Source organism: Aulonocara sp. 'chitande type north' Nkhata Bay, linkage group LG1 (genome assembly GCF_057382095.1).
Source record: "Aulonocara sp. 'chitande type north' Nkhata Bay isolate Kocher_YH1m ecotype deep benthic linkage group LG1, A_spYH_male_GT1.1, whole genome shotgun sequence".
NCBI lineage: Eukaryota > Metazoa > Chordata > Actinopteri > Cichliformes > Cichlidae > Aulonocara > Aulonocara sp. 'chitande type north' Nkhata Bay.
This window is the reverse complement of record NC_141344.1, coordinates 3,571,522-3,590,259: the sequence shown is the minus strand read 5'-3', so window position 1 is coordinate 3,590,259 and position 18,738 is coordinate 3,571,522. Positions and strand designations below refer to the sequence as shown.

Below are 18,738 nucleotides of genomic sequence, written 5' to 3'. Positions count from 1 at the left end.
CTTCTATTGGTCAAAGTCAGCCACATGTGAGGGGCGCAGAAAGGGAACATTGTGATGTTGATATATAAGAAAGCACGAGGTCTCTTAAGTCCTGCTTGCATCAAACAATGTTTTGTGCCACAATAATAAAGTCTATGAAATGATAATAAAAGGATGAAGTGATGTGCGCAGAGGGAAGTAATTATTTAATCCCTGTTGAATTTGTGAGTTTGTTCACTTACAAACTGAGTGAAGGTAACAACTGTTGCTCTCATTTTTTGGACATGGAACAAATAAAATGACCGTCAGTTGCCCTTAGTCTGGAGTATGGCTGGGCTATATCATACCGTTCACGGTAATACCGTTATAACGTTAGGCAACGATAAGAAAATGAAATATCGCGATAGAATATGGGTAAAACACGCATGCGCGGTGCCTTTGTTTTCATACGCACATGGCGGAAAAAGCATGGCGGTGACGCAGAATGAGAAGGGCGAAAGTGGACGGTTGTATGAAACGGATGAACCAGAACTGGTTTGTAAAAATGCTGCAACTTCAGTGGTGTGGAACTGGTTTGGCGTTCGTCCGTCAGATATGCACCAAAGCACTATTTTTGGTAGCGCATGCTAGCGGGCCGTCGTTATTACCGTGTTTTTCGGAAAATAAGGCACACTTAAAATCAATCCTTTGATTTTCTGAAAAAAAATCGACAGTGCCCCTTCCCGTGTGCCTTATGTATGAATTCTGGTTGTGCTTACTGACCTCGAATCTTACGTGGTACACAGCGCTCAGAAATCTGTCAAAACTGTACGTGTTGGCCTCCTTCACTGCATGCAAACAACACTCTGCACATAAAATAAAAAGATCCATATTCTCATATCTGCAGCTGTATTTGCACAAGACCACAGTTCAACAACAGCCTCATGCCACTCACATATTTATATCCATTTGATGTGGCTCCCTTACTCCGGACGAACACTATGAAACCTTCAGTGCAGATGGTTTCTGCAGAAACACACAGCCAACAGTTGATCACAACAAAAACACCCACACCACAGACACACACACACACGTCTGGCAGTTCATGTTGCCGATTGTGGCTGGGAGATAAAAATCAGATGCTATTTTCCTTCTCCTCTGTTGCGCTGCTGCGATGCGGCTAACCACAGGCGGCCCACCCTGATACAAAACACGCTGCTTTTGAAATCAGTGACGATCCTTAACAGAAAAACACCTCGACACGGTAAACTAGACAGATGTTTGATTGTCCCACAGGGATGTGCAGCCTCTGTCACTGTGGCTCCACATCCCTCATCACAGCACAGCGTCAGAGGTCTGTGAAGCCTTTTCAACAGCTTCATGTTATCTGATGACCTCTGGTGAAATGTGGAAATTACAAATGCAGACAACCTCTGTTTCCTTAACGATTACAAATCTAACAGGGCCTGCGGGTCACACAAGTCCCGTGTGAAAATAATAAAGCATGTCTGCATCGGGAAGCTCCACGGTGTCGTTTTTCATCTCCTGCTCCATTCATCAATATTTCCTTTAACCACAAACTGCCTTTTTCTCATTCAGAGACTTGTTTCTGTTTGCTGTGACCTGTTGCAGCTTGTTTAAAGTAGAAGACAATTAAAGTCTCCTCTGCCTGATTGTATCAGACAGATGAGACTTTAATTGTCTAATCTGCAAATGATGAGCAAGAATGAACAGAATGAGCATGCCTTTATTCTGAAAATCCCAGCTGTAAACTCATCATGAGAGGAAAACATGACAGATGAGACGACGTACCAGGCAGCGATCCACAGATAATAGGAAAGGAATGCTACAGATGCACATCCACAATCACACAGAGGAAATCAAAGCCCTCAGCCTCAGGCTCGGAGTCTGCTCAGGTATTCAAAGTCACCATCTAATTGGTAAAATGCCACTTGGTTACCACAGGTGAATATTTTAATCAACAGTGACTATTTGAATTATTTGATGGGATTTTCTGACAAATATAATAAGGCTTGCTGTGTGGTGCAGACAGTCCAAGAAGTCAGGTTCAATTCTTCAGAGGAAGTTCCAAAAGCCGATCGAGGCCTACTGCTGCTGCCGGAGTCCGACATGACTCAAAGTGGGAAGGCATCAGGAAGTTAACAGGAGGCAACAAGGGCCAAGAAAGCTGGTAATCAGCTACTGAAAAAGCAAATGCAGATCTGCCAGGTCGTCCACAGCACTCCAATCAAACTGGCATCAAAACAAAGCTTACTCCTAAGCACCGACAGCCAATGAGAGTCCCTCACGCCGACATCACAAGCTGAAACTTCTCTCAACACCTGTTAGCACTGCAAACAGATCTCACACCTGGGAAGAAGTTTTCCAGTTGGTCTGTTTCCAGTGACCTGGAACTCTGTTTTTACCTTCCATGCACTCAAAAAGCACGAAAGGTAAAAACACAAACGGAAATGCTGTTATGCAAGTGGATATGGGACCACCAGCCTAGAGTTTAACTCATACGCTCTGGACACCATTCAGGAAGGCTCCGTTTCAACATTTTGATCTCAATGGAGGAAAAAATAAAACTAGAGAACCGATACCAAGTCATGGAACCAAGCTGATTCTACTGCATGCCTTAGATTATCAGCTCTGTCAGCACTGGCAAGTTTTGTTTACTTTCCTCCACAGTTGTGCATTGCAAAATAATGATGTCATGAGCATATGCATTCATAGTTAAGCCTACCTGGTAATCCGTTTCCTCGCTGCCTTCAGACAGAGAATAATACACCTGCACTGACACTTTAAACCTGCACAGGGCTACTTTTTACCCATAGAAAATTCATTAGAGAAATCAATTACGGGATTGTGGTATCAATAAAATCTCATCAATCTTCTTTCTTGTGATTGTAGCACAAAGGAAGAGAAAAGAAGAAGAGGAAGACCTCAGGTTGTTCTCTGATGAAGCTGCAACTTAAAACTGACAGTCACAATCTGCCACAATAATAATAGCATAAAATGTCACAACAAAGTGACCGTGATGATCCCTCAGGTCAGACGCTGTCAGATTCATGGGAGGCAAACATGTCTGAAAGGGCCTTGTAATGAAATGCAGATTATCAGGAAATGTCTTCAGTTTGACTCTTCAGAACTAAAAGTGTGTTTGTATTGTAGTATACATTATTTAACTAGAGAAGAAGAAACAAAACTCAGACTAACAAAGCCTGAGCAACAAAACTAAACTGGAAGCAGCAAAGACGTGATATAAAATCAGCTAAAGTCAGCGAGGTCCTCGGCTTCAAAGCAAACACTCCTTTCACTTTGCTTTCACACTGCCTGTGGTCTTTGTTTCTGCCTCCTGTGGAGTTTTCACAGGAGTTCACACCTTCATGAGGCCAGGCAGCAGCTGAGCCACCATCCATCCCACATGAACACAAACCTTTCTCAAACCTGAAGGGGAACAAAAACGTCTCGGCGTCCGGCGCCACAGCGCTCAGACCGATAGCGTAGAGCCGTGACCTTGACACACAGAGTTTCTAAAACATGAGATTAGATTTGCAAGTTTCTCACAGCGAAGAGCTGACAGGCTGCTCAATAAGCTGAGCTCAGCTGGCTGAGTGGGGAGGACAAAAAGCCCAACTTCAAGGCCCTTTATAGGGGAAAGAGGTAATGGCCGGTCCCTGTGGGACACGATTTGATTTAAGGGCCGAGCTAAACTCAGACCATTGAGAGGATCAGAGGGGCTGCAGGGGTACTCGACGGGGGAAAGTCTAAAGCAAGAAACATCTTCTCCTCAAGAGGAGAAAATCAAAAAGCCAGAAAAACAGTGAGCTGTCCCAAGTACCTGCACACAGTCAGAGCGAAATATTTCAGTTCATCTTCAAACTCAGCCTGAGGTGACTTTTAACAACAGAAGCTGGTCTAGGAACTGGTGTGGACAACCGCATGAAACCTCATGGTTCATCTGTGTATCACATTACAAAACCCCAGTATCCCACATCAAAGGTGTTCCTCATGTTTGCTTCACATGCTAATTATTACTGCAGCAAACTGAGCCAAAACTGAAGCTCAACCTGCAGCATGATGAACACTGCTGCACCCTTAAACCCCAAACTACAGACAGGACATGAAGGAAGTCTGTCTGCAGGATGGGGCGGCTTACGTTCAAGTGCCAGCAGGTAGGACTGTAAACAGAAACAATGCAGATTAATTGAAAGCCTCTCTCTGATGCGCCGACAATATGTTTTCCCTCAAACGACCTTCAGTGAATTCTGAATGTGTTTCAACTCCAGTGCAGAGAAGCAGCAGATTTCTGAACTCCATTAATCTGCTACTGCAGATTTCTGCAGGTGCTTCCACCATCTTTGACTTTGTTAACTCAAAGATGCCTGCAACAAGCTGCCAACAGTTCTTCATAACACATTGACCCAAAACAGTTTCAGCCACATCTGTCCATCTTAAAGACAAATTATCACCTAGTCATAATTCTGTCACCTCAAAGGTAAAAAGTCACCAAACAAGTCCACAGATACATAATCTGAGTGGATTTAACCTGATATAACAGAGAAGAAACATATTAACAAAAAAAAAAAAAAACAACACAAAAGGGTTTTTTTTCTTTTGTAAATAACTTCACTGAACACAAGAATCCTCGACAAACCAGCTGGTTTAAATAAAGTCATGTAAGGAGTGGGTCTAGGACAGCCGTGAGACGTTTGCGCTCAGCATTAAAGCTGCAGCTACTGTAAATACCACCATAAACGCCTTCATGTGGGCTGTTTAAAGTTGCCCAGTTACAGACCAGAAAAGCAGTCATGCTCACTTTATCGCCTTCTGTTTACATTAAATTGGCGGAGGACTCAACTGATGCACCGATTGTAACTCCAACTCCTACGTTTACCTCTGTGCATGCTGCAGACTCATCTCTGCCTCAGCACTGTTATTCATCATTATACATACATAACATTATTATGACTGATTACATCTGTAATGCAGTTGAAGTCTGATTACACCAGTCTGACATTTATAAAAACAGGTTGTAAAAAGTCATTAAAAAGAAGTTTAAAAAGTTTGATACTTGATATACATTATCAAGTATCAAACATACATTCAATTTACCATTTAATTTTTTCTTAAAAGAAATTCCAACACATAGGATCCATATGAAAAAAAACAAAAAAACAAAACAAAAAACACCTACGATCATTCATAAGTGATAGCGAATATGAGACACAGGCCTAGAATCACCAGCTGCAGTCCAAAGTGGTGGAGTTGGAGTCTGTCAGGATGATCAGCATCCTCTCTGGGCAGCTGAATGATATCATGAACTGCCACGACAGCAACCTGCCACAGAGCCTTTAGAGAAAATGCACGACAAGAAAAAGCTGGGACCGGCTGCTCAGCTGTGACTGAACTTTTTAATCAAGTGTTGTTTGGATCCTGCATGATGAATGAAGATAATAAGATGAAGACAAAAATGCTAAAACGAGTAGGGAATTATAGTGCAGTGGACCACCCATGTAAAGTTTGTAAGTGGAAAACAATGAAATGGATCTAATATCCCACATGAGGGACCCTGAAGCTCTCTGCATGTGTGGCAGGATTCACCTCACACTGAAGTAGGTCAGAGAATTTATTGGCCTGGGGGGGAATCTTATTTTACGGGTGTTATATTCAGGTAGCGTGTTCTTCGGTGGAGGGGTGTTTTCCCAGACGGAGTTGAGGGTGAAGGGAGGGGGAAGAGGCTTCATGTTTCAGGCAGGCTGGGGCAGGAAGATGACAGGGTGCTGAGGTACGGTGAGGACCTGCAGGAACACTGGCTCTTTGTGCTGCCTCCTCCGAAGCGCATCGCCGCGGGTCCATCCCAACAACGCAGCACTCAACACCGCGGACGACGACCACTTCCTATCGCTGACGAGTCCCAAGAGATAAAAACATTTCCGGCTGAGCTGCAGCCTGCAGGTTCAAAGGCTGAGCTTTTTTCCTCTGACATCTGACCCGAGAGGCAGCGTGAAAAACAGCTTCCATCAGGCGGTGAAGTGAAGCCCACTGGGTCAGTGTGTTAAACCCGATACGCAAGATGAGCAGCCCGCTCATGGAAACCTCTTCCATCAAATCCTGTTTACTGGAAGCGGATTTCTTTAACCGTTTTAAGAAGTATTACCAAATCTCATGTCATGAAATCTTTTTTTTTTTTTTTTTTTTTTTTTTAAATCACCCAAACTAATTATCTTGAATTACACTGAGGCTTATCTGTGACATGTTTGTTGTAAGAATGTCAACGATCCATGACCACACCTTGTTTTCTGTCTGTAACCTCCATCAGTGCGAGTCCATTATCTGAGTGCCTCAAACATTCCTGCAGAGCTTCAAGGCTCTGTAAATCAGAGGCGTTTGGGCTTGTCAAGGGTCTGCTGGGTAAAAAGACGGTGTCGCAGGAAGAGCCTGAACACATCCGCTGATCTTTATATCTCAATTTAACCCGTGTGAGGTCCAAGGCATCAATGACGAGGAGTAACCCTAACCCCACTGTTTGAGAAAAATAAAAAGGCTTTTGGGGAAAAACTGAAATAATTTTTAGTGTGTGTGTTAACTAGGGCTGCCACGATTAGTCGACTAGTCACGATTATGTCGACTATTAAAATCGTCGACGACTAATTTAATAGTCGACGCATCGTTTGAAGCTTTGTAAGATCACAAAGGATGCAGGAATGAGTAGTAGGATTTAAGAGTGTAATAACGGACTGAAACAGAAGGTGGCAGCACTGCATGTACAAGGATGCCAGCTGCCGTTAAACCCCGAAGAAGAAGAAGCTGTGTCCCAGAATTCATAGCGCAACCCAGCGCAGTTGTCAACAATGGCGGCAGCTAGTTAGTTTTAACTTTACTCTTATTATTCTTTCTTGGTCACAATATAAACGTTTAACATATGTTCAGGCGAGAATGTAGCTGTGTAAACCTCAAATATCTGCTCAGTTTATCAGGACACCACATATTTTCAAAAGCGCTCCGACGTTTTCGGAGACGTATGTTACCCACTAGCTCGTTAGCTAGGCGGGGGCAAGGCTAACTAGAGCCGTGAGAACACCGGACTCCCGGCAAATCGTTTTCAAACCCACCGCCGTCTTTCGCTAGTCAGGTTAAACATATATGAGTCACTTAGATAACTTAAAAATGTTATTGTTTGGCTTTCTTTAGTATTTTATTTGTTCCTGAGTAAATCGGTTTGGCTGAGATTAAAGTTATAGTTTTTGCACAGCTAAAACTGTCAAGCAGACAGCTGATTATCAGAAGTGTGAGACGCTGGAGAATTTACTCCGGTGTCCTGTTATATTTTAGAAAGCAAGGAGTTTATTAAACTTCACCGAAACAATCTGCAAATTTCATTAAAAATTAATAAACTACCATCTTGTCTTTATTTTTAGTTAGCACATACCTTAAACACTTAAAGCTGTAAGCTAATGATAGTTATATAAGACCAGATGCTGCTGGTGCAATAAGCTGTACGCTGTACGTCCAATGGATGATGATCTGATTAGTCGACTAATCGCAAAAATAATCGGTGACTAGTCGACTATCAAAATAATCGTTTGTGGCAGCCCTAGTGTTAACGGGAACTTTTTCTTTTTTTGCCCCAAATGCTGGGTTGGTTTTCGGGGTTTGGATCAGGGGGTACTGAGCCCTCACCTTAAATCCAGTTAAATAAACACAGCTTATTCCACAGTTGCTCTGAGGAAAAGAGTACATTTATCTCTATCCTAACATCACGTGCAGACCGGCAGAGGTTATGTCAGGCTGTGTGTTGCTTCTGGCACTGTCAGAGCAGCAGTTTGTCAGATGAAAGCTGTGATGTGCTGAGATTAAATGTTTTTATCTTACAGAATAAAAATAATCAATGCAGGAATGTGTTGAATAATGTTAGGCGTTTCTGCTTATTTAATAGGCTGTTTATGGAGATGATGATAAGTGCGCATCACCAAAATCTCAAACACTGATTCGCATCACAGCATAGTGCCATTTGGGTCATCCCAGCAGGGGGTTGATCTGCTAATCACAGAGAGAGGACTGCAGGCCAGGGAGAAAGCAAACTGCTATAAACCCGGTTAGAAACGGGTCATTCATGAGGGACGTTACAGACCAGTATGATGAAACATGATGGCATAACATCACAGTCTGAGTCAGCTGCTGGGGTGAGGACAACTTCAGTTCAGAGACAGGAACACGGAGCAAAACATCTGGAAAACTGACCAAAGATGGCTGTGCTGCGACTGTAGTGTAATTGAAGTGTTTTCTGAGTGATTTTCTGCTTTAAAAACAGTTGAGCAGGACAACCTCCTGTCTGGTGGACTCCTGGTTCTAACTCCTGCAGAACCTTTATGGTTCCCCAACATGCCTGAGCACGTGTTCTTCAGCCTCGCAATATTTCACCTTTGTGTCAAACACACCCAATCACACTCCTCCATGGCAACAACATTTCATCTCTGCTCAGGTGTGTGTGTGATTCAGCCTCCAAAATGTGACTCACTGAAACAACAGCCACACACTTATTTATCTCCATTGTTACCAAGTTGCACTGTGGCAATCGGAGCAGACTGGACATGAGATCCAGGGCCTTATTTTCAAGCCTTCTGGTCATGAAGAGTGACCAATCAGGGCTTTTACTGGATTAAAATGGACCTTTGAAGGGTGACTTATTACGACTGGTCCACATACAGCCAAGGCTGTGTCACATTACCTCACAGAAATCTGTGTATTTTTAGATATTTCATTTAAAATAAATAAAAATCATATATATATATATATATATATATATATATATATATATAATTTTATTATTTTATTTAATCCTCAGGTAAAATAGTAGGAAAAGGGGCAAGACCTCCAGCGGGAGCCAACATCTCTGAAGTCTAACAATGAAGCACTGAAAGCCCGCAAAGCATTTCAGTCCATAATAAATCACGATCATTAATTTTGAGTTAATCCAAGCTTCGACAGATGACATTTTACTCAGCAGCTTCTCCTCTAAGACTTACAAACCACAAACAAATCCCAGTGAACCTGATATAAAGCCACTGAATTATAATGCGATTGGAGGAGGAACCCTGCATTCATGCAGACAAGCTTTTAACACCTTTTTTAACACCACTTCATTTACTTCACTGCTGCAGGAAAGCAGGAAGCTCTTAACTCCCTGAAAGAAAGGACTTCTTTAACGTGAAAGTCTTCAGGTTTTGATAAACTAAACTTTTTTACCCTCTGACTTTTGTTCCAGGCATTTTGTTCAGGCAAAGCGATCTGTTTATTACACTTTAATAAAACTGGAAAAACAGGAATGTTGTACAATTTTCTGGCCAGCAGTGAGAAACCTCACAGTGTACAGTGTAATAAGAGCTCACGGGAAAGACAGAGATATCTGTGGCAAACAGTTTTGTGTTGTTACACTTCTTTTCTTTTTACACTTCCCAGGCACTGGGATGTACTGCAGGGAGGGACGCTGCTGTGGCTCTTTGGGAACAAACTGAAGGTCAAACCAACACTGTGAACTTTCACTAAAACTTTGTCTCGCCTTCTTCTGAGTGTGATAAAATGTGCTCCTCGGGTCTGATGTTAGTTAATGAGCCCAGAGTGAACTAAACTACAAAAACACTACAGGTACAAATTTAAGTGTTCTACCATAAAATAAATGATAACCACTCTTCTGTTCACCCCCATATTAAAGCCATCTTTACACACAGACTACAACGTTTCTATAGCATGACACAAACAGGCAGTCAGTTAAATCCATTACGAGGCAGAGATGTTTTTGTGCCATTGCCATCCTGATGTTAGGTGTGACACTAGCTGTGACAAATGAGGGGTAGACAGTGAAGCCGCATGCTTACTGGCTAACGTGTGACTTTAAGTCATTAACCAATGAGCACCACCTGGATAATCCTCCTTCCTAACTGTGAAGGGGCTTCCACACAGGAAGTGAGTCACTAGTAGTGAGTCACTTTGCAGCTCACTCTTTGTTGCTAGCAAGATATTCCTGCAATTTATCTAATCACTTTGTGTTGTGTGGATTGATGGATCGATAGAGCTTGATATAATCTTCATAGCAATGATGAAAATGTATTTTATTTCAAATAATATAATATAATGCATGCATAATGCAAATAAAATTGGTCCTAGCATAGAACCCTGTGGTACTCCATAATTATTCTTGTGTGTGAGGAGGACTCCCATTTACAGTAAGTTTAAGACGTTGTGGCCTTAATGATCTTACTTTGGTAAAAGTCCATCTGATGCTAAATAGTCATAACTGACAGCAATAATAAAACTACAAATCTACTAACAGCTCAGTAAGAAAACCAAACTAGGTTTAAAGCCTATAAGGAAATCCTGAGAGGTGACGCACTGACCACAGGACCAAAACAAACAACCGATTTCAGGAGGAGCTGAGGGACAAAACAGGAGTACAATCCAAACCAGCATCATGACAGCCCACAACATCTAAATGCATTAAACATCACCACATTTTACATTTAACCCCAGGTTTCTCTGAAGGCTAGAGAAAAGCCCTCACGTTATTGCAGCTCTTCATTAAAGACACACAAAGGTCCTGGTATACATAATTTTGGGGGGGTTGTTTGTTTTTTGGTTTTTTATGGAAACCTTCAACCACAAACTGACACTTAAAAACTTTAAAATAAAGATCTGAGAGTTTGGAAAAACACAAGAGGGTGAAGACAGGGACTCCAACTAAATGTGCATCCAAAAAAGCCATTACTGCTGCTTTTATTTACTGCACTTTAGCTGTCTTTGTGAACTGTTACATACTCGTTTTATTGCATTTGTTTTGCTTTTTCAATCATGGACATTTTAAACTGCTGAACCAACAGATGATTCTGCTTTTCTCTGTTTTGCTGCGAGTCTGAACTCAGAACTCAAGAGGTTTGAATTTAGAGGTTTATTTGAGCTGAACACAGACTCTGCTCCAAACCACACACACACAAACACACTCACACACACTCACTGCAAGGACTTTTTAACTGACTGAAAACACACACACACACACACACACACACACACACACACACACACACACACACACACACACACACACACACACACACACACACCATGTGCTGCAGACTGCTGTTGGAGACTGAGTGTGTGATCTTACCATGTTTGCAGTGTGCTGTCAGTCGCTGTGTATTCCAGTTTAAGACCATTTTAGCTCCTCTCTTCCCGTCTGTCTGTCTGTGTGCCGTGTGTCTCGCCTCCGGTGAGGTCTGATTCACTGCAACTCTCAGTCTAGCCTCTCACATGTTAAGCCCCGCCCACCAGCTGCCAATCATGCATCTCTGGATCCTCCCCCTGCCCTCCTCACCTCACCTCTCTGTCACTCTCTGCTGGCAGAACTTAAGGTACATCAACAAGATTCAAGTTACAAATACTGCAAATAAATAATTTAAATACCAAACAAAGTTAATCCAGTTTCATCACAACCTGCAGAATAAAACCCAGGAAAACCCAACAAGGAGCAGGTGAGGACAGATCCTCTGTCAGGGGAAATCTTGATAGCTCCGAGCAGGTTTATTTTTCTGTATTGTGTTCCTGAGACTTAAAACAGTTTGATTCAAAGAAGCCGTTCTAAACAATTCCAGCTCATTTTAACTTCCCACACAGTAAAACATGATTTTTAGTGCTGTGTCAATGTGACTTGGACCTTCCTCAGAATGTGACAGGCCTGTTTTCCAGTATTACCAGCTATAAACACAGCACACCGATCCGATAAGACAGTGATAACTGTAACACAATATACCAAGCTAACTTTATCTCTTTTAATTTCTTTAGAGTGGACGTGTGTCGTTTTTTTCCCCACTTTAAAACTCTGATAATACAAACAGACGCAGTTTGTTCTAAAGTCTTCTCTTTGTTCTGTATCAGGAAAAAGCTGGTGTCGTTTATCAGCCCCAACTCCATTATGATCAGTTCGGTTTTACTGATAATGGCAGAAACCAACCTTCAGCCTTCATGTATCATTTTACTTCGCACTGAAGAATGATACTGACATTCCTAAGCTGGGCTCTGTATTTGTATTCAGTTACTTGTTTGTCCTGATTTGTCCTTATTTTTGTCTCGTGTCTCTTCATGTTCTGTCCTTGAGGCAAAAAAAAAATAAAAATTAAAGGACCTCTTTGTTAAATAAAAGTTTAAAAAAGGTCAATTTTGTTGTGAACAGACATGAAGCAAAGCCCCTGTGAAAAGACTTTCCACTTGTAGCCTTTTGAGCAAAGCCTTTCCCCAGCAAAGAATAGTCACCCAAATCTTATTAAAAAGACTCAGTTTGGTTAATTACTGCATTACTCTAATCACATTACATTTTCCACTCGTGCACTAAAGTAACAAAAGTTACCTATTCAGACACACATTAAGGATGCACTGGGATAACCAGGAGTTCAGCATCTTGCGGCACAGACCGGAGGAAGTGTGGATCAAACTTTCCGACTAACAGACGTCCAACAGCCGCCCCTAAGCTTACAGCACAGTTCCCAGGTGGTCTATGAGCGAGTGCTAAACAGGCAACATCCCACTTTGGTTCCAAGATCAGATAAGATCGAGTGTGCTCAGGATGCCCAAAATTATATTCATATGTTGAATACAGTAAGCCAAGACGGACAATATGCACACTCATTTTCTCAGACGTTGTAGAACGTTTGAGTAACAATGCAAAGAATTTCAGTTACACACACACACACACACACACACACACACACACACACACACACACACACACACACACACGAAAAGATTTGTTTTAGTTCCACCAGCAGGTCAAAGTGTCCACAATGAAAACAACAGACATGCTATTTGTTTTCATGTAAACCCAGAGAAAATGTGTCCAAGAACACGGACGATCAATAAATGCTCTGAAATATTCGGCTGATTTATCAGTCCTGTGATTAATCCTTTTGCTCTCCAGTCTCCTCAAATTTTGGGATGTCTAGTGTTTCTGACAAGTATTCACTGAAATCAGGTATAAAACAGCTGCAGATGAGTCCATCGGCTGACTCCAAGCAGTAACCGAGGGACGCTTGCATCAAAAGTCCTGAAGGATCGTTTTTGGCTCCTGCTGCCACCGAGGCTGAATGTGGTCACTGTTAAAAACATCTGCCTTGTGAATGCACAGTAATGGCTGAACTGAAGGGCACTAGAGGCCTCTGCTGAATCCATTACTGCCCTAACAAGTCCCACATGTGACGCCGCACTGCTAACAGTTTGCCGGCTGGGAACAAAGACCCATACAGAACTGTACTGACTCCCACAGCCTCCAGTCTGAAACAAGTTGATGGTCACAGCTGGAGACAAACAGCTGCTGCTATCATCACAGCAGAGAGACCTCTGAGTTTGGGGTCGGGGGTCAGAGATAATGTATGGCAGTGGGCTAGTGAGATGCTGAAATGGGCCAATGCCTGAAGCAGAGTTCCTGCTGATATAGGTCACCTGATGACAGCTCAGACTGGACCAGAAACCAGCTGATGGTGACAGCGATGAAGGGTTTTCCCAAAGTTCTCAAAGCTCGAGAAGATTAATGCGAGTCATTTTTGCAGTTTCTAAGATGTTAAAGTGACTAAGCCGGTCATGAATGTCACACGATTCAGTTTGATAGTCAGAGAAAATGGAAACACAAAGCCTAAAGCTTGTTTTTAGTGCCTGATATTAGACTCCTGCACAGTGCTCAAACTGTTCACTGAAGCTGGACTCCACAGAGAAGCTGATGCACCACTGAGACCAGCATAGGGTCGAGGGGTTTGTGCTGGTTTCCAGGGTGCTGCTGGGAGTCTGTCTGTGGTTTCCAGGAGCTGCAGAGAAAAACTGCTTTCAGAGCGTCCGTGTGTAGAAAACAGAGACAAACTGGCAAGGTCACAATGGCTGAGGCTCTGAAAGGATGACATGGAGTCCCCCCACCACCAACACTACTACCCGGACGTTTATGATGGGAACACTGGGGACTCTGCCAGGGTCTCCTCGAATTCCCAGCTCTCCCTTCAAATTAGAATTGTGGCGATTGAAGATCTGCTTGTGTCATTCATCATGTATAATCGCAGGCAAATGAAAAACAAAAGACAGAGATGCCAGAGCAGAACCAGCAACGGGCTTTATTTTTAACCTTTCAGTAAAAGAAAAAGTCATCCTTTACTTTGAGGTAACTTTTAAATAATTTGATCCAATCAGAGAACGGTACCCACCTGTTTGTTCTGAGCAGCATTTCCCTACATACAGACTTTACTTGCTCACTCTTATTTTGAAAGTTGGTAACCAGCCAGCCCTACCCTTTCCAGTGTTTCCCACCAGCAGGCTGATCAGGTTGCTGTTGTGACAGTCTGATATCATTCAGCTGCTCTCCAGAAGATTTTTCTTTACTCGTAGATTAAAAGAGTGCAGCTGGAGACCATAGTTCAGGTTCGGTCTACTCCTACTTAACCTCCAGAGAACAGGTTCGCCTGCTGAGCAGAATACAGTCTACCATCACTACCTGGATCTGGAGTCCATCCATGAACTGACTGAAGAAGCAGTTGAATATTGATCCTCTAGTTATTGTGTGCATATGATTTATTTACACATAAATACACTACAAAAGTTTCCTGTTGACTAATATACTACTCATTTAAACTGGAGAGAAAAGGAAGAAAGAGAAAACAGTTAAAACTGAAGAAAAGGACAAGGTTTACCACCACAAACTATTTCTGCAGGAAACACAAGATCATAACATATCCGAAAGGTGCGCAGGTGGAGGATACAAGCATCTATGCTCTATTAGCCCCACCTTTTTTATAAATGATGAGGGATTTAGGCAGGTCTCACACATATCCCGTTTCCCTGTGTCTTGGAGGAGTATTGCTCAGTTATCTGCTAACAACACAGATCAGGAGACGTGTCAGGATCTGGGGGGCTCCTCTTCTAAACAAATGCCTGAGGGGGGAACAAAACCCCCTCTCAGCCCCTGTTACATAAATGTTCCTGCAGCTTCACTTGTTCTCTCATGTCTGAATAAATGCAGGAACTTCTTTTATGTGAAAGTCCTGGCGGCGATGTGACCTGTAATGTTTCTGCTGCAGCACACAGAGACAGTCAGCGTGAGTCATTCACAGCACAGCAGGCCCCTGTTTAGCAGCTCTGACAGCCCCTCTTATGACCAGAGGCCAAATATCACCAAGTGCCGTGTCTCTACCTAAAATGAACATGAATGTAATCGACACCTGGGTTTTACCAGCAAGTGAGAACAAACGGTTAGGAAACTATAAGGAGGAAAATCTGTGAAAGATTTAAATTTGGGAGGGACCACTTTTAAAAACCGACACACGGTCCACAGTAGGGCTGCGACGATTAGTCGGCTAGTCACGATTACGTCGACTATCAAAATCGTCGACGACTGATTTAATAGTCGACGCGTCGTTTGAAGCTTTGTAAGATCCCAAAAGACGCAGGAATAAGTAGTAGGATTTAAGAGTGTAATAACGGACTTAAACAGAAGATGGCAGCACTGCGTGTACAAGGATGCCAGCTGCCGTTAAACCCCGAAGAAGAAGAAGCAGCTCTGTCCCAGAATTCATAGCGCAGCCCAGCTCAGTTTCCAACAATGGCGGCAGCTACTTAGTTTTAATATTACTCTTATTATTCTTTCTGGGTCACAAAATAAACGTTTAACATATTTTCAAGCGAGAATGTAGCTGTGTAAACCTCAAATATCTGCTCAGTTTATCAAGACACCACATATTTTCAAAAGCGCTCCGACGTTTTCGGAGACGTCTGTTACCCACTAGCTCGATAGCTAGCCGGGGGCTAGGCTCACTAGAGCCGGTGAGAACACCGGACTCCCGGCAAATCGTTTTCAAACCCACTGCCGTCTTTCGCTACTCAGGTTAAACATGATATATAAGTCACTTAGATAACTTAAACATGTTATTGTTTGGCTTTTTTAGTATTTTATTTGTTCCTGAGTAAATCGGTTTGGCTGAGATTAAAGTTATAGTTTTTACACAGCTGAATAAACGTCAAGCAGACAGCTGATTATCAGAAGTGTGAGATGCTGGAGAATTTACTCCGGTGTCCTGTAATATTTTAGATAGCAAGGAGTTTATTAAACTTCACCGAGACAATCTGCAAATTTCATTAAAAATTAATAAACTACCATCTTGTCTTTATTTTTAGTTAGCACATACCTTAAACACTTAAAGCTGTAAGCTAATGATAGTCATATAAGAGCAGATGCTGCTGGTGCAATAAGCTGTACGTTTTATGTTCAATGGATGATGATCTGATTAGTCGACTAATCGCAAAAATAATCTGTGACTAGTCGACTATCAAAATAATTGTTTGCGGCAGCCCTAGTCCACAGGAACACTTTCACTGAGTCTCCTCAATGGTGTGGTGCTCGTTCAACTTGATATTTTCATTGTCAGGGAATGGATGAAGAGGCAAGGAAGCAAACAGGAAAAACAGGAAGTCGGTGTATCTGGTTAACCGTTAAATGTTGTCTCTCGGTTGCCTCGGGATGTTAAAGTCCACGAGGACAGCCTGACCTTGAAGGTCAAATCCATGGTGCATAACCTGATGAATTGCCATAGCTGGAAACGCAGTTTTCATAGCCAGAAATGTCCTTCACAGGACATTATAATTATAGTTGTGGGCCACAAGTTTGCCTCTCTTTCGTCCACTTTTGTCTCTAAACAACGTTACTTGGCCTCGCCTCTCCTTCACTGAACACAACTCCCCCTCCTCCCCCATCGCTTCACCTGCAGGCAGCCACAAGATGGACACGGCAAATCTCCGTTAACAAGTTACTGCGCATCGCCCCGTGCGTGGGGCTGGACGGCGTCAACGTGCTAATGAGCTAACCACGCTAACGGCATGCACGGCCTGAAATCCTTTCATTTTCTCAAAAATTGACAGCGCACCTTATGTATGAATTCTGATGTGCTTGATGACTGCGAACCGATTTTATGTGGAACACGGTGCTCAGCAATCTGTCAAAAAATGTTTCAGTACAACTTTGGTAAGCTACGGAGCTGCACCGCTTGATGGATTGTCGGAGCATTACGGCTACCGAGGAGCCTCGCGGAGTGATACGTACTGTGCTTCAACGTAATATTACCCTACTGTGTGTGTATAAGGACCATAAATGGCACCTGTTAAGAGACATGGTTACGAAGCGGATTTCAAACTCCAGGCTGTCAGTCACGAACTTGGGAACAGAGCAGCTGTGAAATCTGTCTTTGTTATTATGCTCAGCGTCTTTTAGTTTACATTTTGACTGCACAATTGTGAGCTCTTTGTTATGCACAAAACCAACATAGTTTTCTCTTATTTATGGAGCATTATTATTTAATAAATGCTCATAATTTATTTTTGAGTAGTTTTTTTCATGTACATCTATGCTGTATGTTAATAAAAGTGCCCGTGTGACATCTGGGACACAGCTTTGACTAAGAACTCTTTTTGTTCTTACCTTGTGGCTTTAAAAAAAATATCGAGATATATATCTTATATCGCCATCCAGCTAAAAAAATATCGAGATATGAATTTTGGGTCATATCGCCCAGCCCTACCTTCAGGCTTAAGGACAGGAAGCGGCACACAAGACTGACTCACTGGTGGTTTATGCACCAGGCAGGAGAAACCTCACATCTGTGACGCCTCAAATCAAGACTAGTTCAAGTCTGCAGTGATGTGCAAAAACAAAGATGCTTTAGTGGAGTTTCAGAGTAAAAAGACAGTTCAAGATCATCATAACTGGCCCTCTTTAATAACCAACACTAAAATGAAGAGGTATAACATGAAACAACAGTGACACAATTCCACTTTAATTTTAAACTGCACGCATGACCACACCGTGGCCCGGACACAGGAACCGTTATACGCCTACTCCTGCTTACACTTACACAGTCACATTGTTACCGGGCCACACGCCTTCCAGCACACCCTCTCACCTGAGACAAACAGGTGAGCTCAGCAGACCTGCACATGAGCACACAGAGCATCAGTCAGCGTCAGTGACTCATGACCGCAGAGTACACAGCTAAATAAGACTGCATGAATGGGTGTAGAAGCTTTCACTGGATTAGTTGAGACAACATGAACGGGTCAGCAGACGTGGATCAAACAGCTCCACCTCGGGCTTCAACACATTCCTCAGCACTGAAAAAGGTCCTGCACCCCATTCCTCATATTCAACAAAATAAGAATCCACAGTTTTTTCACATTAAGAAAATTTGTGGTTTTCACCTTTGACCAAAGGGAAGAAAACTGTGCAAGAAACTGTCTTCATCCTTTGGTTTACCCAAACCTAAATATATTTACGTATTTATCAAATGGGCAGAAGTGGCAGTAAAATGCAGACTTAAATTAGATACCAATCAAGGACCAACCATGTTAAAAACACTCTCCAAACACTGATTTCGAGCCAGGAAAAGACTAATCGCGGTTATTGACATCAGTCCGAGTCAGACTCCAAGGCATAAAACAGCAGACTGAAGGACTCGAGTGTTGTAGCTTAAGTCTAAACAAACATTTTGCTGGCTGTGCTTTTAATACACGTACAGTAACTGGAGCTCCATCACCTGTGAGTAATTCAGTGCCGACCCATTAACCGTGACCCTGACCCTGTGTATGTGTGCTCGGCTGAAGAATGGTGGTCCACACAATAACAGACAGCTGCTTCAGCACATAATGAGGTTTCTGTGATGGAGACAGTTGATGAATGTTTCCAATGTGACAAACAAACACACCCGATGG

General features: G+C 42.6%; 1 protein-coding gene across 1 annotated transcript in view; it reads right to left on the bottom strand.

Moving 5' to 3' along the window:
• The window catches only part of plekhg4 (pleckstrin homology and RhoGEF domain containing G4), an 81,673-nt gene that overhangs the window by 33,372 nt on the left and 29,563 nt on the right, over positions 1–18,738 (bottom strand). The window contains exon 3 of the mRNA XM_086297586.1: positions 742–824. Within this exon, the coding sequence (XP_086153712.1) occupies positions 742–824 (83 nt within the window). The remainder of the gene's footprint in view (positions 1–741; positions 825–18,738) is intronic.